General features: G+C 38.1%; 1 protein-coding gene across 4 annotated transcripts in view; it reads right to left on the bottom strand.

The window, feature by feature from the left end:
- Window positions 1–22,656, bottom strand: part of TNNI3K (TNNI3 interacting kinase) — a 288,986-nt gene that overhangs the window by 172,787 nt on the left and 93,543 nt on the right. For all 4 annotated transcript variants that reach the window (XR_007474235.1, XM_049703161.1, XM_049703163.1 and 1 more), the window contains exons 10-14: window positions 17,968–18,112; window positions 17,778–17,882; window positions 13,894–13,988; window positions 13,149–13,298; window positions 381–467 (exon numbers count right to left, since the gene is read on the bottom strand). Coding sequence is in view for 3 of the 4 variants with exons in the window: in XM_049703161.1 (XP_049559118.1) it covers window positions 381–467; window positions 13,149–13,298; window positions 13,894–13,988; window positions 17,778–17,882; window positions 17,968–18,112 (582 nt within the window). In the remaining variant the exon portion in view is untranslated. The remainder of the gene's footprint in view (window positions 1–380; window positions 468–13,148; window positions 13,299–13,893; window positions 13,989–17,777; window positions 17,883–17,967; window positions 18,113–22,656) is intronic.

A 22,656-nucleotide genomic window follows, 5' to 3' on the forward strand; every position in this document is an offset into this window, starting at 1 on the left:
AATAAAAATCCAAGGTCTAGCAGACTCCAGTGGATTTAATTTGTGTCTGCATATGAGTATTCTCTGTTCTGCCTTAATAGATTACTGAAATGGAAAATGACTGCTCTCAGCTTACCCAGGCCTTCCCAGTCATGCACCAGCCTCATAAACATCCAGTCCAGAGAATGTAAAACTTGGAGGAACTGCAGACTGGTGAGTCAGAAAGTAGCCTAAGTGGGGGCTTCTTTATTTTCAGCCTCACCCAGACGTCAATCTTCTTAAAATAAAGCTGATCTGACATGCCTTCATCCCTAACCCCAGAATGTTGGTGATAGAAACACAGGTTTACCTTTAGGCACAATATTGCACTAACAATGAAAATTTAATAAGAAAGGGGGTACCTCCTCCAGGCTGAGAATATTCATTACAGGGCAATTCATCCTGAGGTCTCTTATAATGTTTCAGGAGTGTGACAATTGCATCATGTCCTTTATGAAAAGACAAAGAAGGACAAAGGGTCTTAATTCTTGTTTGATTTATTCAGCTCACCACCTGATCGAAAAGTAACCAAGGTAGCCTGAAACAAGATTAATCTTAAGAGGTAATACATTGCAATAGGAATTTAGTGCTTTCATTCATTCATTCAAACTCTACTACCATTTTGTAATGCATAACAGTATCGAATCACTAAGTTGTACACCTGAAGCTAATATAATATTGTAAGTCAAGTACACTTCAATTAACAAAAAACAAGACTGATATATGTGATGTGCTATTTAAGGCACTATGTTGGGTGTGGGGGATGCAATGAACAAGGCAACTATGGTCCTACCCTCAGGAAGTTTAGTGTAATTGAACAAATAATAAAAATGATGAGAATTTCTAAATGAGTACATATCAAGTGCTATGGGAGTATATAATAAGAGCACGATTAAAAGGGCGAAAAGCACATTTGGTAACCAGGAAGGAGAGATGTATTTGCTGTGATTGAGCATTACATTTGGCTGGCAACTGCAGTATAACAGGGCATTAAGATAATCTGCATAGGTTTTTGTGGCAGGAGACAGCTGGCTGCCTACCAATATTTGTAGCTCCCATTCACAGAGTGATTTTGTCACTGGGAATGGCTGCCCACCCACGGACAACAACTCCGTATCCCCCTTGCAGCCAATTGTGGCCTTGCGACAAATTCCCGTCAAGTAAATATGAGCGAAAGTGAAATCACTTCCAGGCCTGGACTGTAAGAAATAAGTGAGTCTTCTCTCCTCTCCCTATCTGCTGGCTGGATGCAGAGGGCTCTGAGGCCATATGGGAGGGGAGAAAGCCATCCACTGACCAGAAATACCCACCCTGGACTGTTACATGACTGAGAAATAAATTTCTATTACATAACACCACCATAATTGGGGAGTTTGTTAATTGTACTAGGGACTTATAATTGTGAAAATGCTAAATAAAAAATAAAAATGCTAAATGCTCCTCTGAGTAGAAACAATTTTCAATAGAACTACACTTTGATACTATCTTATGCTTTAACTGCGAAAATAATCTACTGTAGCTAATTTATACAAGAAGAAAACAAAATCAACCTTAAAGACCCTGCCAAGAAATTTGTGAAATGCAGCGGAACTCACTGTAAAAAGGGCAAAATTTAGAAACTGAAAAAGTGTAAGTGCTTATCCACCACGAAGCGTTCAGAGTTAACACTGGTTTGAATACACCTAGCTAATGTATAGAGTATATGCTGTGAGTTGTGCCTGCTTATTAAATCCTCCCTTCAGAAAAGAATTAAAATTAATAGAGCATGCAGGATCATAAGATGAAATGATTAAGATGTTTATCAGCACTAAAAGCTTTTTCAAATGTAACATTCCAAGTCCAGATTCCTCAAGAAAAAAAAGCAAAAAAAGAATTGTGGCTATGATTGTTAAAACTTGTAGCAATACCTAAATCTACGGAGTTAACAACTAGTGTCCATCTTCTTATCATCCATAGCTTTCTATTCATGACTGGCAGATCTATGATTTTCTCAAATCATAGACACAGGTTATGATGAAATAATGGGGAACCAGTCCCATCAATACTCTTTCTTTGGACTCTCATGTGCTCACAATCAGGGAAACCTCAAAACATGAAAGACATAAGCCAACAGGTAAATTTCTAAAGGAAGAGCCTACTAGTCAGAAGGAAAAGAGAATGAAAAGAGCCCCAAATGGGAGAAAGCATGACACGTTCAGAAAATGAAAGATGGCCAGTGTGGCTGGAGCATCGCAAGCAAGGATGAGTGGTACCAGTCTTGGCTGGAGAAGTCGGTGAGTGCACAACATGTGGGGTAGTGCGTCTCAAATGTTATCGTATGAGAATCACCTGGAGTGCACGTTAAACTACAGATTCCTGAGCCCTACTCTCAGATCCTGATTGAAAAGGCCTGTAGTGGGACCTGAGAGTTGCTGTTCTCACAAAGTCCCAGGTGATGCTGATCAGCAGTCCACACTTTGAAATTATTGATGTGGAGCTTTATAGCTTTATAGGTTAGGATAAGGAGTTTGTGTGTTAATGCAGATGAGATGGGGGACTACTAGAGGATTTTAATTAACTGAAGGACATGGTTTGTCTTTATTTTTCAAACATATCCTTGTTTACAGATTACAACTGATGATGCATCTTCATAAGGCTGTTGTAAAGACTAAGTGAGATTATATATGTAATATGCCTAACAGTTCTAACACATAAATATGCCTTTTGGATCTTTTCACTGCTTTCTTGCTTCACTATTTTGCCTCAAGAATTGTAAATGAACTTGGAAACTCATTTTCGGAACTTCAGATAAATTTTCTAAATACCAATATATTCAATTTTTGTTGCTGCCATTGTTAATTACCACAAATCTAGCGGCCTAAACAATTCAACTTTGTTCTCTTACAGTCCTGGAGGTCAGAGTTCGACACGGTTCTCACTGGGCTAAAATCAAGGTGTTGGCAGGGCTGCATTCCTCCTAGAGGAACATCAGTTTCCTTGCCTTTTCCAGCTTCTAGAGGCCACCAACATTTCTTGGCTTGTGGCCCCCTTTCTGTATCTTCAAAGCCATCAACAGCTGGCCTGAGTCCTTCTCACATCGTATCACTCTGGCTTCTGTTTCTGCTTCCATATTTAAGGACCCCTGTCATTACACTGGGCCCACCTGGAAAATCCAGGATATTATCTCTCTCTCAAAGTCAGCTAGTCATCAGCCTTAATTCCATCTGCAATCCTAATTCCCTTTGCTATTTGCCATGTAAGGCAGCATACTCACAGGTTCCAGGGAATAGGACCCGGGCATCTTTGGGGGCCATTGCTCTGCCTACCACCTTTAGTTGTGATGAAAATCAAATCTCAGTGTGCTTTGTTTGCATGTTGGTGCAGCTTTTCTTTCTTCCCCATTGCTAATGGCCATTTGAGCCTAAGGATAAATTAGCACCACCACCAAGAATTTCCTCTGGAATTAAAACACCCCTTCATCTGTCCCCTTGTTAGATTCTTAGGTTCTAAGGTTTTATCTGCTCCTATCCACACTGTCTGCTCCTACTTTAACAGGACCTGTGGTGCTTTTGGAGTTTTTATTTTACTTAATTTGATCTTCAAGTGTTTGGGACCAGGAAAAACAAATCAAAAACAAGTTTTTTTTTCTTATTTGTGTTTTTCCTAGGACAGGCTCCTTTGGGGAAAGAAAACAACCCAAACCACAAGCATTTACCCAAGTACAACAAAGCTTAATTCACAGATCCCACCTCCTCACCTGTCTCAGCCCCTCTGCTGGACTGACTGTGGCTGACAGCCGAGAGGGCCTCCTGCTTTCCCTAGTGAAGCAGAAAGCCACATCTTGAATCCTGAAGGCCTGTGTGAGTCAGTGATCACACCCTTGATGTTACCTTTCATCTCAACAGCTCTCTTGGCTCCACTTGCTCTGAGCAGTTTTAATTTCTTGCCAGCGCAGTGGTACAATTTGCTGGCATTTTCTTTAGGATGCTTTTCATCAAGAGCCTAATGAGTGCCTGAGTTCTGGCTGGTGATAAGCATGAGGCTGCCAGGGAAATGCCAAGAGGCCCCGTTGGCTCTGGAAGGCATCTCCGCCTGATTTCCCACCTCCTGCTAACTGTGGGCTGAAGCACACATGTATGGGAAATTCTCCTCTGCTCTCACTGCACTGACAAACTACAAGTGTATGCAAAGAAACCTGAAAACCACTAGGACCCAGCTCCCTGATACTTGGCTATGAGGGGTTAAGCAGAAAAATGCCTTGATGGAACTCACTAAATGGACTTGTAAGCCAAACTCCTGATAATGGATATACCCAGATAACCAAGGCACACTAATGGAACATGTCCAGAGATAATCGAAGTCCCACTAATTAAATAAAATGTTTTCCCATATCTAAGAATGTACTATCTACATCCAAGTATTTAACCCAAATAGGAGGTTGCTATGATATTAGCCTAATGCAGTTAGAATAATGATTTGTACTTTCAGAGTATTATTCATTAGTGCCCCCAAGGGTTTTGGCAAATGGGACTCTCCTGCTGGCTTGAAGTGCCTTTCATTTCCTGCTCCCTACTCTTCCAGTCTTGTCTATATTCCCAAAATGCCATGCTTCCCCTTTCATTTGTCTTTTTCTTATGTTCCTTTACTCCTTACATTTGGAGTGATTTTCCCCACCCCACCCCCCAAACTTTCTGAATAGCTCTTTATTTTAAAACCTAGGTTGTTCTTTAAGGCTACAAGTCCATCCAAAGGGCTGTTACATGGAGAATTTAGTATCTACATCAAGGGCATGTATACAACAGAGGATTCCTAATTATTCAAGAAGAAAAAGTACAAATTTTATTATTTCCCTATAAGGTTGTCTCTCAGTCTCCACCATTTCATCTTAGAAACAATGAATGCTGTTCATCGCTATGAGAAATTATTTTAAGAACATAGAAGAAAGCTTGCTACGAAAATCATTTTAAGAACTAGATCTGAAGATTAATGGTGAATGACACCAGTACTAAGACCTTTGTGACTCTGACACCCTGTGGGTCTGAGATTAAGTAGAAAACATGGAGATTTGATCTTAATTACGGAAGCCAAGAAATTCTTATTGATCTTGTATGTACCACATGCCCAGGTCATCAAAAGAGCAGTCTGGGCTTTTTTTTTTTTTTTTTTTTTTTTGTAGTATGCGGGCCTCTCACTGTTGTGGCCTCTCCCCTTGTGGAGCACAGGCTCCGGATGCGCAGGCTTAGCGGCCATGGCTCACGGGCCCAGCCACTCCGCAGCATGTGGGATCTTCCCGGACCGGGGCACGAACCTGTGTCTCCTGCATCGGCAGGCGGACTCTCAACCACTGCGCCACCAGGGAAGCCCTGGGCCATTCTTTACATGTGCCTCAAAAAATAAAACTCTCACAGCAATGATACTGATGAGACTTTGCTCAATATTTTACTATCCCCCGTTCCCATCATGTTAAAAATGCACTTTCCAGAAACATTGAAAAGTGAGATCAGAGGATGGCCCCTGATGTTTGCACTTCTATGGCTCATTTTCCTCCTGACAGTACAGGTCCCATTCACTGACAATTAAATCAGAGGCAACAAATATTCCAGACTTGCTACATCTTCTCATGAGTTAAATCTGAAAGATACTTTACTTTGATATCACAAGAAAGAGAACACACCCCCTGCTTCCTCCACGATTCTTATCCCTTAATCACCAGGCCCAGACAAGAATGTCACCAGTCCTCCTTCATCTTGAGATAAGAATCCACAAGGATGAATGCTTTTGCCAAAAGGACATTATATACAAACCAAGCCATTTAACATTCCTCTTTCCTCTTTTTCTCCCTTCCCATTTTGCCTTTATTTTCCCTTCCCTTTCCTTCCACAAATATTTATTGAGTGCCCATGAGAGACCAGCTCAAACAACATCTTCCCAGGGAAGCCCTCTGTGACTTTTCCATTTTAGTGTCCTTGAACTTTTTACTTACCATCTTTGTACTTTTTACTTTACTTTTTACTTAGCAACTTTTTACTTACTTTTTATTTTATTCATAGCCGTTATTATTATCTGATAGTTTCCATTTGTTATCTTGCTCGTGACCTGTGTTTTCTGTTAGAAATGCAAACTTTTTAAGCGCAGGGGGATATTGTCTGTTTCACTCACTGTTTTACCTCGGTTCCTAGTATACTGTCTAGAACATATTAAGTTTATAACACTCTTTTTGAATGAACGAATGAATGGTACAAAGTAGGAGAGTGTAATGTTGAAACAGAAATGCTCTTTACTGTTGTAATGAATGTTGTGTAGTAGAAAAGAAAAAATATATATAAATGTTCACTCAAAATTGTATTTAGCCAAGCTTTAGGAAGGAAAGGTAGAGGATGCTGTGAATGTGCATAACGATGCTATTTTACAATAGGCTGGAGGGGTCAGGGAAGAGTTCCTTGAGGAACTGTCTTTTAAGCTGAACTTGAAAGATAAGCATGAGTTGATTAAGCAAAAAAGGAAAATAAAAGAATTCTAGTCAGAGTAAAAAATTTTGCAGTTCCAATGAATAGAAAGAGGAGCTGTATTTAGAATATTCTTTAAAATCTTCTGCCTATTAATTTGAGTATTAGGATTGTTCAGTTAATAAAAAACCTATGATATTTCAAAAATCCCTACAGAGAAAACAGAATAGCGGTAATTAGTATTCTTGAAAAGATCAACTATATTATGACTGATCAGATGCCATTTAGTGAGACATGGAATAGAATGTTATGACTGAAATATCTGCTCATTCTCTATTTCACTTCAACAAATGTGTATTGAGCAGCTATTAGGAATCAGCCATTGAACTAAGTTTTTGGAAGATCAAGATTAACAGCCCAAATGTTTGTTCTCAAAAAGTTTAGGGGGAGAGTGTTTCAACATGAGATAGAAATGTGCGTATGGCACAATAAAACATCAAGAAAGGATGTGTGTATTAGGCTGGAATGTCAGGGGAGACTTTCTGGAAGAGAGGATCCATAAACTGAGTCTTGAAGGTTAAATACAATTAAGAAATTTAAGAAGTGAGGTCAGGTAGGCAGGGTGGGAGGGTGTAGAGAAAGAGAGGACTGCTTGAGAAAAGGCTTGGAAGCATGGAATAACATGATATGCATAGAGGAGCGAGTAGTTTTGCATAACTACCATGTAAACAGGTGCTGGCTTAACAGGGTTGTTGTGTAGATTTGATGGGATAATGTGATGTAGAATGTGCTTGGCATAGAGTGAAACCCTAGTGAATGGTAGGGATCTAGTGAATGTGATGACGATTGCAGCATGTGGGGTCACTCATGTGCCAGGAGGGACTGGATATGAGGTTTGAGAGGTAAGAAGGGCACAGGTATGCCATGATAATAAACTGAGACTTTTTTTTCCTAAGGTGATAGTGTGTCAGTGAAGGATTTTAAGCTGGGAATGATATGGTCCTATTTACAGCTTGGATACATCTTTCAGACTACAGTTAGAAAATCAAAAGATGCCGAAGACAAAAAATAAGTAGTTATGAGACTATTAAAATGGATCAGGAGAAGGAGGATAAGGTTATGGATTAAAACAGTGACAACAACAAAAAAAGGATGGATTCAAAATGTAAGTAAGAAGTAAAATAAAAAGACTTTTTGATTGAATGGATATGGGGGAATGGAGGTTGAGAGAGAAAAAGTAGTCAAGCATCAATCCAGCTTTTTGACTCAGGTGCTAAGTGAACAGCAATGCCGTTAAATGACATAATGAATAAGGGATATGGTAGAAGAACCCGACTGATGAGGACAAAAAAGATATTAAGTTCAACTTTGGACTTGTTGAGTTTTAATTGCTCCTCAGGTATCCAAGTAAAGGGATCCAGCACGTCAGATGGTGTGATGTTTTGAAAACATGGCCACAGAATCTTTGATACTTCTCCATGACTGAGGAGGAAAACCCTGCTGTAGTAAAGAGACTTGCAAATTTGTACTAAAATTTTAAAATATTATGTTATATATTTGCATGCAACTATACATATTAGAACAATGATTTTAAATTGCTTAATATTTTGATTAGTGATTTTCAAAACCTCTTTGATCTTGCTGTAGTCCTTAAATTTTAAGTTTTAAATGAATGGTATTACTTAAGTCATAAGAAATATATATACAACCAAATAACACAAGCTTTTATATATTCCGGGTTTGTCTAGTGGTGTTTGGCAGGGTTAAAATGCTTCATTAGGAGGTTTAAAGAAAATGACCATTATCCTAATATGTCAATGTCATATTTCTTACTGGACACTAAAGCATGTTATAAATGAGGAAAGACTGTAAGATTTGGAAGCTTTGGGGAGCATGATTGTATCTCTGCTATCCACTTAATAACAACAGATACCACTATTTTTATTGAGAATCTGTGATCCAGACATTTACATCTTATCACTAACCCTCAGCAGAATTCTTAAAGTGGTTATTAATTTACTCATTTTAAATTTGAAGATTAAGGCTCAGTTAAATAACCTGCCCAAGGTCATTAAGTAATAAGTATGGGATTTGGACTTAGATCTATCTGATTCTGAGTGAGGTGGTAAGCAGTTGAACTGTGCAATGAGACAGACCTCTGTTTGGTATCAGCTCTCCACCTAAGAGCTGTGTGGTTCGAGCTAGTGTGACAACACCTCCAAGTCTCAAACATTTTATCTGTAATACAAAGGTAATACCAATTTAAAGAGTTATTTTGATAATTAAATTATATACATATTATGTATGCATATGTAATAAGTGATTAATTACTGTAAGTTCTCTTCTGCTGTTTGTATTAATGTTTGTAGCTTCTTACACAGTTATTATGTCTCAAAATTTTTGTGTTATCCCCCATAAGAGTAAAAGTTCTTCCTATTCTAATGAGAGTTGGTATTATTTTATTTATTTATTTTTTAAAAGATAGAGTTAACTAAACATGTAGAAAGGTAACCAGTAGACACAAAATTGCACATAGATTTTAAAATGCCATCTAAATCTTTTGTTTATTCCTTCCTCTATCCCAACCCAATCCACCCTAGCACACTAAACTATGTTCATTAAACTAAGTAAACTCCAAAGAGGTAAGAATTCAATATAGAAGAACTTTGGGAGTTTATAATCCATGGATGAAGAGTTATCAAAATATTTAAGGACGCCACCTCTTCTTCCTTCTACTCCTCCCTCACCCTTATCTCTTAGTTATTTTTTTACTGGCTGAAAGCTGTAGAAACTCACAACTGTAAGACTTCATTACTTTTAGAGAATACACTATGGTACATTTACTATAAATAATTCACACCACACTACACTTGTCAAAAGGAATGAACAAAGTATATATCATGGTACAGGAACCTTGATTTTTATTGTTTTTGCTCACTTACTCACTAATTCTCCAACTGCAGCTCCCTGTCACTGTGAATTAGAGTAGTTCTGCTGTATACAAATATTGTATTCTGGGTAATTAGATATTGGGATAGGAGCCTCTGTAAATTACTTTAACTGGTGTCAGTACTGAAGCAAATAAGTTTTAGTTCTGTTTCTAGTTTGGGTTATTTTCTGACCCTAAACAGCCTGACATAAAGGAGTGCTTTTCTTTGTCAAAGGCAGCCTTTTCAAATCTAACTGCCAGACACACTATTGAGCTATGTGCTCAATTCTAATTGGCTGAGATCTTTTCAATTCAGCAGTTTCATCTTTAATGCAATGGATGTAAGATTATGTGTAGGTCTTTTCAATGGGTTTTCCCTACTGGTGATTAGGGCAGAGGATTTGAACATAAGCAGGCTGCTGGCTATTTCTTCTGGCTAATTTAAATTGATTCATAGAAGTCCTTTGTACCCAAGGGAAAGAGCAGAACAAATCCAAGTGAGTGAGACAGCTATGGCTACTCTCAGATGGAATGGTAGAAAAGAAGAGGGAGGACAGACTGGGGAGAGGAAACATTCTAAGTATTATAAAATTGGAGCTCTGAGCAATCTGGCAGTGAAATATTGAAACTTAAACCAGTAGGCTTCTGGTTACTGGTTAGAACCAAGGTCACCAGGAAAATTATTTCTAAGATTGATTTTGATATCTTTAGGTTAAAAGGGCTAAGTAAATGGAAAATATTTTTCATACCTGATCCCACAGGGGGTCATAGTGAGTAAACTCTTTTCTAAAAATATTTCAAAAGATAGTAGATAATTCTTTTCAGAACTCCAAAGCACCTCTGAATGTGCTATAACAGAATAGCAGAGAGGGTCAGCTAAAAATTTTGTTTGGGACAGATGAAAAATTTGCCTACCATTCAGAGATGAGTGCTGTTGAGATAGCCTCCTAGTTCTATCTTAAGAGGGTAGACTAAGATGAGCTATTCAAACTGGGCACATTCAAAAGTATTCCTTTTTAAATAGACAGACCCTGGTTATGAAGTCTCTTCTGAGTTTTCTAAGGACTGGATAGGGTACAGGGCAAGCCATGATGGGGCCACTTTTACATCATCTCTATTCCACAAAGAAAGAACTCCAAGTGAAGTTTTAGTGCTTTTTCAACTCCATCTCCAAGTTGCTCAAGAAAATCCTTGGTACGCCATATCAATTAATTTGGTGACTCCCGCTCTGAAGGAGAAAGCAAAGCCAAAGAAAACAGGGACAGTGCACTGCTGACAATATTTTAACAAGGCCATTTCAATCTTCCCTGAACACATGAAAACAATGCCATGTTTCTCTAGCAAGAGAAAATAGCAACAAATTTATTTTGTTGGTTTAACTTGCTCTGCCCTAGAACATATGCAAAACATCCATCTGTCTCCTGAGTAGTAACATTCAATTTGTTAAAATTCATAGTAATAATGAAATGCAACGCTGATGCCTGGCACATTAGTTGAACAAATAAGGGTGACAAGTATGGCATATATTGCAGAGACCAGTGGGTAAGTCCTCTAAGCTAAAGGATTTTTATTGTTGTCATTTGGTAGGAAATCTTAGGAGCTTACACAATGATTCACTGTTTTATAAAGTGTGGAATTCCACAAAAAATAAAAGTAAAGCCAGTTTTCAACCATTACTCTCAATCAAGTAAAAACAAACAAAGCCAAACCCTGTGAAGAGATAAGCTGCAGCAGCTACTTCGGAGCTGTCTTCCGGAAGACTAATGACTTGTAAACAGTCTTTCTCTGAAACTCAAATTTATTGAGAGACACTGTCTGAGAATCATTGGAATAAATGCCACATAACTAGAACTTAGTAAGCCCTCTCGAGGCTTCAGAATATGTAAGATTTTCCAACTGATATGCAAATATATAATTACCTGGACTTTCTTTTACACAAAGTAGAAGGCAGTTATACCTAACAGAAATGTATATAGTTATTCATCAAAAGACACGTACATGACATGTACACGTATAACAACAGTGTTCCTAATAGTCCCCAATTGAAAATTATCCAAATGCCCTGAAAAAGCAGAATGAATGAATTGTGATATAATTAAAAACATAATACCATACAACAATGAACAGTCTAGAGCTACCTGCAACAATATGGATGAATCTCACAAACTGTTGGTCAAAAGAGGCCAGACATAAAGATGTATATAGCATAGCATTTCACTTATATTAAGTACAGAAAGAGGTAAAGCTAGTCTATGCCTCGAAAAGGCAGGGGTACCCTCTTTGGGGAGTGAGTGGAAGACAATGTAAGTAGGGCTTCTGGGTGCTGACCATGTTCAGTTTCTTCATCTGGACGCTGAGTGAGTTCAGTTTGTGAAAATTCATTGAGCTATAATGTGCAAGTATGCGTGTGCGCATGCGCGTGTGTGTTTATACAATACTCAAGTAAAAAGTAAAAAACATAACAGGCCTATATCTTAACTCATTCCTTGCTGTTCCATGTCTGTTCACTTGTCTATAGTAAAGTAACTCCTATATCATTTCCTCACTAGCAGTCTTCAGACCTATGTTTTTCTTTCTCCTTGTCTATATGCTTACAATAGCTCTCTATTTCTATACATCAAACTTCATCTCTCTGTTCATTAATGGACCTCCATGTCCTATTTCAAGGTAGAAAACCTTTTAGATCCTCTTGGTAGCCTAAGAAATCTTCCAGTTTAGTAATTGCTCTTTTTAAGTACGGTTTTCTAGGATTCTAACATTTAAAAAGATAAGAATACTTCTTTACATACTTTAAACATCCTAATAAGACAATGCAGGCATCAAAGTCTGATATATTTTACAGTATTTAGTTGTAACTCTGATTTCAGTACTGTTCCATGTCACCTGAAAATTTACACTCTGTTGGAGTTTATGCATTTATGTAGAGCTCTCTTAAGAGGTATAGTATATTGTAATAACAATGACAAAGATGCTATTTGACCTTCTAATTGTGTCTAGTTTCCTCTCCTTTAAAATGAAAAATTCACTATTAATAATCTTTATTTCTGGACTACTACTATTACCACTGTTATTATTACTGAAATGCCAATTATTAGGTATTTATTTTGTGCCAGCCACATTTATAAGCAATTTGCACATATTATCTAATTTAATCTTTACAATCTTATGAAGTTGTTATTGTCCTCATTTTTCAGATGAAAAACTAAAGCTTAGCAAGAATAAATAACTTGCTCAAGATCAAGCAACATGGTTTGATTTAAAACCAGGTGTTCTGCCCAAGCTTTCACCTCTTTGAGCTCAAATAAGTTTATACTTAAGCACTAAACATTGGTTGCCTTACTTTTTCTAGTGCAGGCATTGTTAGCAGGGTTAGATGTGACAAATACTCCCTTTCTTTCTTTGCATTAATTTCATTTTTAATAATTTGAATCCACATCAAAATTCTCCTATATAAGAGGTAAAGACTAGTTTTGCATCTACTCTAAGAAAGTAGCTATCATTACCTATCACAGTTTTGTTTCTCCAGTATCTAGAAATGTGATATCTCTTTCTCCCTTCAAAATGCCAATACCAAGAATGCCTTCAGCTCATCTGCAGCCCAGGAGTTGCTTTCCCTATTGTACTCTTTGATCCAAGTCTCCAACGATTCAAATACAATCTCCAGAGGAAATGGGAGTATACAAGTCATGCAAGCAAAAGAATTATTGATGCATTGGCATAATCTGTGCACAGAGTTCAATGTTATCACTATAGAGATGCAATGGTGAAAAGTATACCTTTTTCATAAGCCCACATTAAACATGTCTGCTCATCTTTTTCGCCACTAGACCTGCTTGGATCACAAGCTACCAGATTCATATCAGCTCCGTTATCCAGTAAGAACTGAACCAGGTGAATGTGACCATGGTAGCAAGCAGAGTGCAATCCTATGATAGAATAAGAATGAAAGTGTGAAAGGAGAAAAGGGGAAAACTGAAACCCAATTTTCAAAAGACAGTCACTACCACATAATAGAATTGTTGCCAGAGATATACAGCAAGGGTTGATTTCTTTGTCAAAGAATTAATTGTCTTTGAGCAAACAAGACATAGTTTAGGAAAAGAAGTACCTAGTTGATCTATATAGACTACCTTTTGCTTAGCACAATTTCTAGTATTTCTCTATCCACTGTAATTACCAGAATAAATGTTAGCAACTTTGTACAAATCAAAGAACAAAGACCCCAAACAAGGGTTTTTTTTCAGCAGCAAGCCGAGGGCAAGGCAGTGGGATCGGTCTGTTCCTGGTGCAGATCATAATGGGTGCATTGACTGTAGATACTTTAGCACAATAATGAAGCTGAGCAAAGTCAGTCTGCTTTTTACTATCACCATGCACCATCAATTTAAATGATGTCATTGATAAAATATTCCCCCTCATTGGGGTTGACCACTCCCACCCCCACCCCACCCCCCGAGCCCACCACTTTTCTTGAGCATTCACATGCATCAGAAACTGGTGATGTTCTCACCACAGTCTTACCTGTGTGCCCATCCCTTCCTTGGTGGTTGATGCTTATGACATTCTGATCAAGAAGAAATTTAACCAGGTCAATGCTCTTGCCATAGGTACAAGCACTGCAAAAATATAATACAGGGAAAATAGAAGGCTGAATGTATGTACTCCAAATTAATATGTTGAAGCCCTAACTCCCATAACCTTATAATGTGACTATAATTTAAAGAGGTATAATTTACAGAGGTAATTAAGCGGAAATGGAATAATTAGGATGGGCCCTCTCCAAATATGACTGGTGTCCTTATAAGAAGGGAATATTAGTATACAGATGACATGAACAGAGGGACAACCATGTAAAGACACAAAAAGAAGGTGGCCATCTGCAATACAAAGAGAAAGGCCTCGGAAGAAACCAAACCTGACACCTTGATCTTGGACTTCCAGCCTCTAGAATTGTGAGAAAATAAATTTCTGGTGTTCAAGCCACCCAGTCTGTGGTATTTAGTTATGGTAGCCCTAAAAAATTAAAACAGCCCTGATTCACCCAGGCTATTCTAGATGCAGATGTTTATATAAGTGCCAAAAAGATGAGAGAAGGAGGGAAAGAGAGAGGAGAAGGAGGTGATAAGAGAAAAAAAGCACATAAAGCAATAAAATCCTAAGATTCTCAAATATGGGCCTTCAAGAAAGGAGCTGTGGGTTTCCCTGGTGGCGCAGTGGTTGAGAGTCCGCCTGCCAATGCAGGGGACATGGGTTCATTCCCTGGTCCTGGAAGATCCCGCATGCCACGGAGTGGCTAGGCCCATGAGCCATGGCCGCTGAGCCTGCGCGTCCGGAGCCTGTGCTCTGGCAACGGGAGAGGCCACAACAGTGAGAGGCCTGCGTACCTCAAAAAAAAAAAAAAAAAGAAAGGAGCTGTATAAAATTTCTAGCATTTTCTTATTAAATATTTCCTATGATATTAATTCTTTTCTAGGCATTCTGCAGGGCAACTGAATGGAATGGGGGAACACAGGAAGGTTCTGAGAGATTTAGGTGACAAGTTAGACTTGTGATTGCACCTGAAGTGGGAAGAGGGGCAGTCTTGTGAGATCTGATGCTAATACCAGGTAGGCAGTGCCAAACTGAAATGAATTTTAGGACACCCACTCGTTGTCTGTAGAGAACTGGAGAATTGTTTGGTGTAGAAAAATCTCACACAAAACTGGTATCATGTGTTTCAGAAGTGAGGTATTGAATGTTGAGGTAGAGTACAGAAAAACAGTGTTTTTTCCTTCCAGATTTGTTCTATAAGTGGTAGTTCACTGGGTCTTACTCTTTCCTCTCCCTGGGATGACTTTACCTAAATCCTTTTTCTCTCATGGGATATTATTATTTTCTTTAAATAAATGCCATTATTTATCTAGTTGAACTATTGCTTCCTCTATGAAGTCTTCTCATGAACCAAAGGCTGAGTTCATTGCTATCTTCTCTGCTTCCTTGTAATTTCAGTTTTATGGCACTTATCATATTGTGTTATAGTAATGAATACACCTCTGTGTGTTTTGATACCTTACAGTAGAGTTCCCTTAAGGAGGGAAGGGACTGTGTCATGTTAATGCTCCTACCAGCAACAACACAAGACAGGTCCTTAACAAGCCTTTCTTGAATAATTAAGTGAATAAAAAACAACCATCTCAGTGTAATAGATCATATCACCATTAGTTATTTGTATTATAAATAGGACCATTAACACTATACTTTTTTTTTTTTTTTTTTTGCGGTTGGCGAACCTCTCACTGTTGTGGCCTCTCCTGTTGCGGAGCACAGGCTCCGGACGTGCAGGCTCAGCGGTCATGGCTCACGGGCCCAGTTGCTCCGCGGCATGTGGGATCTTCCCGGACCGGGGCACGAACCCGTGTCCCCTGCATCGGCAGGCGGACTCTCAACCACTGCGCCACCAGGGAAGCCCAACACTATACTTTTAATGTTCCGTTGTCTGAATTACCTCATTATTTCTGTTCAAAGCAACTATTTATAGGAAATGACGAATTCAGAACATATATATATATATATATGTGTATGTGTGTGTGTGTGTGTGTGTACGTGTGTATACAAATGTGTATACATACAGACATATGAAAACAATAACAGGAATGTACTAAGTGCTGACTATGTGTAAAGCACTGTGATTTGTACATAGAAAAATTCATAACTGTAGTCAGTTCCTTATGTAAAAGGAGAATTTCTTTTATAAATATGTACTTAAAATGAATAGAATGAAAATATTAATACGTTATTCCTAGCAGCCACAGGTTTGCACAAAATAAAACAATTGGATACCTACTTTTAACTCACTTCACTAATCTTGTCATATAGACAATCTTCTGAAGGTGACAATAACCCTCTGATTATAGTCGGTTTCAATTTATGTGCACAAAGTAGCAAAATGATTTGAAAACTAGCCTGTGGTGTCAGCCTCCACAAGAATGACGTAATGGGTAGAGGACACTAGTAACCCGTACATATCAGTTCTGCCAACTGTCCCCTTCAGGGACAAATTCCACTGGTACGCTTTGAAGGCATGATCTGAAGAGTTCTTGCATCTGTTCTGTTACAGAGTGTGTAGAAAACAGACAAAATATTTTGGTACTAGAACATGAAGATATATAAAAACACAGGATTTGGAATTAGTCAGGCATGTAATACATGTTTTTCTAGCCATAAGAATCTTTGGCAAGTTACTTAGTTTTCCTGAGCCTCAATTTTCTCATTGGTAAAAAAGGGATAGTAAATCCAACTGCATAAAATGGTTAGGAGGATTAAATGAGATAATGGATGCAAATCATCCAGCACATATTCACTGTTCCATAAATGGTAGTTTTCTTCACCTCCCTTTTGTCTGACCTCTTTGGGTGATAAGAAAAATCTGGAAATCCAAGTGAAATTTGACAAGTTGATGCCTGATGCACAAGTGTAAGCTTAATTTTAGTTCAGTATTAAAAAAAAGTGTCTCATTTCTCTTATTCACTAGTACAGGACAAACACTACGTAAATAACATACTAGTCTCAAATACATGTTTTAGAGGTTGCTAACAGCCAAGAGATCTGTAATATGTAGGTAAATAATCTGATATTCAAGGTTTACTCAATTCAAATGACTATGTTTTTATTTTTATAAGCAAAACAGTAACCTGTTAAAAAATGAGGGTTTTAAATTTTATAAAACATCTGCTTTCCTTGAGGACATTTTAGGGAGTTACGCACTTGAGTTTTTAGCAAACTTTTCCCTCCCTCTCTCTCTCTCTTTCTTTTTTTCTTTGTCACAACTTTTCCAAACCCAGCTGCTCCTTCAGGGTGCTTTTCCAGAGCATGTTGCAAAGGACTGTAATCGATTCCTAGCAAGGAGCTAATGCCTTCTTAGGTACCTCAGTGGCCACCCTGACTAAGCTCTTACAGGCTGACAGATGGATGTCTTAGATAGGTAGATACATTTGCACATAAGGTTTAAGTGGTAAGGAAAAAATGTCACATTTGATGCTGATGAGTTCTGGTAATGATATTCTTGTCGGAAGAGGATTATGGGCACTGCTCCTTTTGGCAGCTTTCTGCAGAGTGTAGTGGAATAGGAGCAATATGCTTACAGATGTTGATATGCCTGTTGCCTTGGCAACATCAGTCCCTGTCTTTGTGGCTGCTGCCAGGAAGGCAGCATCTGGCTCTGGCCCCATCTGTTGTACTGACTGCAGCATCTGCGTCTACCTTTTCTCTGTGCATCTAGCTTGGGCTCCTTGTCCTCTGGCCACCCTCTGGTCTTGCTCTCTGATTGCAACATCTGCCACTATTCATTCTTGCTTCATGTACATGACTTCCAGTGTTGTAGGGTGTTAGCTAAGTTTAGAGGCTATTGCACTTAAATATTCTTTTACCTGTGAAAAGCCGTTTCACTGAAGATGTTTTCTTTAGTCAGACTTTCTATTCCTGATATTTGGATGATCTCCTTGGCAACTTCAAATTTGCCATTGTAGCATGCCCTAGAGTTAAGAAAATATTTTGAGAATAGTAAGAAGGTACACGTAGTATACCTGCAGTACCTATGGAAGTATACATAATACTCACAGGTGCAAAGGGGTGTCTCCATAGATATTAACAACGTGTGGCTGAACTTCTAAATTGCTCTGGAGCAGGTACTTCACTATAGCGTGGTGTCCAAAGCGAGAACAGAAGTGGAGTGGAACGTGATCTTCATTGTCCTGAGCATTCACTGTCATCAAAAGAAAGGGAAACATATGTTATCTGGAATCCTCTATTTCTCAACCTGCTCATGTGTAGTATCAGGGACTTTTCTAAGTGCCTGAGAGACTCCTGGAAATTGCCAATTAATGACAATAATAAAGGAAATTAAGTGCCACCAATTTAAAAAGTTAGAATTCTATCCTATAGCCTATTTCCATATTAAGCAGGCTTTCTTCTAGCTCCCATAAATCTATGGAATGCATCTAATCAAATCTACCTTGCATACCATATGACCCAGCAATCCCACTACTGGGCATATACCCTGAGAAAACCATAATTCAAGAAGAATCATGTACCACAATGTTCATTGCAGCTCTATTTACAATAGCCAGGACATGGAAGCAACCTAAGTGTCCATCGACCGATGAATGGATAAAGAAGATGTGACACATATATACAATGGAATATTACTCAGCCATAAAAAAAACAAAATTGAGTTATTTGTAGTGAGGTGGATGGACCTAGAGTCTGTCATACAGAGTGAAGTAAGTCAGAAAGAGAAAAACAAATACTGTATGCTAACACATATATCTGAAGAAACTAGGGGCAGGACAGGAATAAAGATGCAGATGTACAGAATGGACTTGAGGACACGGAGAGGGGAAGGGTAAGCTGGGACGAAGGGAGAGAGTGTCATGGACATATATACACTACCAAATGTAAAATAGTTAGCTAGTGAGAAGCAGCCGCATAGCACAGGGAGATCAGCTCGGTGCTTTGTGACCACCTAGAGGGGTGGGATAGGGAGGGTGCGAGGGAGACACAAGAGGGAGGAGATATGGGGATATATGTATATGTATAGCTGATTCACTTTATTATAAAGCAGAAACGAACACACCAGTGTAAAGCAATTATACTCCGATAGAGATGTTAAAAAAATTTACCTTGCACAGTGGAAGAGTTCAGGAAACTAGTAAGTATCTAAAAGGTACTCATAGCCTTATTTCCACAAGTATCTCCTTTCAAATTGATTCCCCTTTCACCCCCATAGAAGATGTTAAAATTTTCATACTCTGGACAGAGCACCATTTCCCAAAATTTTGGCTCAATATGTTAGCGTGGGGCCTAGTACTCTGTATGTTCGCAATACTGTGTAGGAGGTTCGGATGTCCCCTTAACTGAGAAATGTCATGTTGCGATATACAAAGCATGGTATAATGAAAAGGCAGCAAGTTTTAGAGTGAGGAAGACCTCATTAATTGTATTATCTAAGATAGTTTTTTAACATTAACTGTTAAATTGATTACTCAGTAGTGGGCATTTGACCTTCTCTTTGTCCAATCCAGACTTATAACCTCTTCTGACATTTGGGAAATTCCCTATACTGAAAGTACTGACTAGAGGCCAAGATCACCTTTTATCATAGAAGCTGAAAATATGCTTTCCAAGCCTCCTTTGCAGTTAGGGGCACAGTATTAGTAGAGGGTGACCATATGTCCTGGTTTAGGCTTGTTATCCTAGAATAATTTTTAATAGTGACCCTTTCACTCTCAACCACGTCCTGGTTGGACTCTTACCTACAGGCTCTTCCAATCAACATGTTATTTCAGACTCTGACATCAGAGCTGATGACACACAAAAGGAGAGTCTATTCTATCTTGGCAAAGTAGCAGTGGTAGAATAGCTCCATCTAATTTCCAGTGGTACTGTTGCCCAGCCACAGACTGGGTGCCCCGCATTGTTGGTGCCAGAAACACAAGTGTTGGTGTGTGTGCCTAGCTGGGGTGGCAGTGTGCCTTCAAAGGATTAGTTTTGGGGTGTGATTCTGGACACCATTTCTCACTGTGAAAATTCCAAACCTGGCTTTCTAGTCTGTCCTGGGGAAGATTCTGTGTGCTAACTGATATCCTTTAATATTTCCCCTCATGCTTAAATTAGCAAGTATTAGTTTCCAACACTTGCAAATAAGAACACCTGACTGACACATAGTCATTCCTCAACAAGTATTAAATAATCAATATGCACCAAGCACTGTGCTAGGTGTTGGAGATATTGATTTCTTGTAAGTAACAGTGGATATAATAACACTATTGGTGCAGCAGGGATGCTGAAAGGATTAAAGGAGATCATTTCTAGAAAGTGTCTAGCATGATGCTTATCACAAATTAGATACTTAATAAAAATCTTCACTCTCCCTTTTTACTAATTTCCCTCTTAGAATTTTGCTAAGTGGTGCTAAGGCAAATAAGCTATAAATGCATAGAGTCTATACCCTCAAATAAGTTACAATCTAGTTGAATAGTCAATAATTACAGGCCTGAAGTAATAACAAATCAACACCAAGCTGCTAAATTCTAGATCTGCTTTAGCACAATTTTTAAAACCAAAAATAACCAGATCGACTGCTCTACAATCACTTGTTTTATTATTTTACTACTTTGTCCATCTGTACAGGGTGCTTTATTCAAAATAGAAAATAATAGCCCTTAACAAATCCCATTCATTCTCATTCTTATATATCTATAAAAGAAATTATCCATAGAGCCAAAAGAATTGATCGAATTACTTTTTTAATGATGAAGGGTTGGAAGGAAAAGAAAGGCAAGATAAGAGTTAATTTTAAAAAGTTCAAATATAATCATCATTTAACATTTAATGAACACTGGTTTAGGCCTTATAGCTGCTATATTTGTAGACAATAATTCTTATTTTATCAACCTGCAAGCCCTTAAGCCAAAGGGAAATCTTTAACAAAGTTCCTGAACTCCTCCTCCCAAGACTGTTATTGAAAAATAAATCTTTGAATCTTTTCTATTAATGAGTGGCTCAGAAGGACACACTTCCTTCAGAAGAATTTTCCCGGTTGTTTTGATTATCTTCCTTTTTAAGATACTTTTCCTTTGTTCACATTCTGTTGGAAGCCAGGGAAAGTCAATACCATGAGTCAAAGCTTGAGGACAGCAGGGAGTCCAGGGCATCAGGAGGTCACATGTGAGTTCTTGAGGGCCAGAGGGGACATTGTAAAGCAGAATGAAGCACAATATTCCATTAATTCATAATTTGCCTTTAGCCATACCTGGTCCCACCCAACATTATTCTTCTCTAGTTGAATCAATAAACTTCAAAGCAGACTCTTTACTTGGTGAATTACCTGCAATGGCCTAGACATTATTCTCATCAAAGAAGATATAAAATACCAACCAAAGGGACAAGCCAGGAGAAATCTGCATCAGATGCAGAGTTTATATATATATATACCCGTATTTCTGCTTCAGTCCTTCTGATCCCTTAATTTTGTCTTGGGCCAATTTGCAAAAACAAAAAGTGCATATATTATTATTCTTACCTGAGGAAAACTGAATGTATGAATGATATTCTGTTTGCTCTAACATCTTATTTAGAGATTTAAGTAAAGGAAAATTTCAAGCAAAGGAATACATGTAAATCATTGTTAAGAAAATATTTGGTCACTAGTCCTCTACTTTGAAGAGAGTAAATGTTCAGTAATGTCTTTTGAAAGAAAGATTGGATGAATGGGTAGGTAGCTGGATGCTACTTCTTGCTTATTTCTGCTCATTGATCTTAAAGATAAAATAAACATTTCCATATTCACCCAGCAATGTTAGGACCTCTCACCAGCTCTCTAAAGCAACTCCCAAGTGTGTCTTAAATAAATTTTCAGTAACAAATCTGTGTGATAGTTCTGACAAGACACATTTTTAAAAATAAATTACTTCTCCTTACTGACCATGGCCTAGAAATTTTTGTGACTTTCTCTAGTATCCAGTTCTCCAGTTAAGAGAACTATAGCATTCAACATTCAGATGACAAAAAATTAATAGTTTCTGAATTTAACATTTTCCATTTTTAACTTATTAAAATGATAAATTGTGAGAATTGTGTCTCTATTTTCCTCCTATGGAGTCCAGCAATATTTTGACCTTTTCAATCTCATTCGATAAGCATTGCAGTTCTCCTTTTTAATTGCCCTACGAGGTATAAGGAAGAAGACTAGAGACTTAAAACATATGTGACTGAATAGGTCAACCTCACAAACGTGCGGAACGTGCTTTCGGAAATACATTTTGGCTACTTTGCAACTTGAATTTATTTTCATTTGTGACATTCTGTTACCACGGAAACATGCTGTAAATACCAGATTTCAAATTGCACTCCTTTTGGGGTCATTCATTTATTCTTCCCCTTATGTCCATTAACCACAGGCAAAGTCCAGATCTAAAATAAATCATCTGGAGGCTTAGATACATTTTGGAATAAGTAAACCAGCTGATAATAAATCTTGTGCAGTGTCCACCAGCACAAAAGATTTTCTGATTTATTCTTTGCAATTGGTTGAAGTGCAAAAGGGACTTAAATATCAAGTGTATATTAGAAGGAAGTAAAAATACTTAAAAATCTGAGTCATGTCACTTGATTTTTTTTAAATGATTGAGTAGGAGGCATGTAGTGCTTGTGTGAGTCAGAAAGAAAATGTTAAAAATTATATCATATGACGCCGGTATGTACCGGGAATCCGGGTGCAGTACACATTTCAATGCCTTTTGTAGAAGA

Source organism: Orcinus orca, chromosome 1 (genome assembly GCF_937001465.1).
Source record: "Orcinus orca chromosome 1, mOrcOrc1.1, whole genome shotgun sequence".
NCBI classification, from domain to species: Eukaryota; Metazoa; Chordata; class Mammalia; order Artiodactyla; family Delphinidae; genus Orcinus; species Orcinus orca.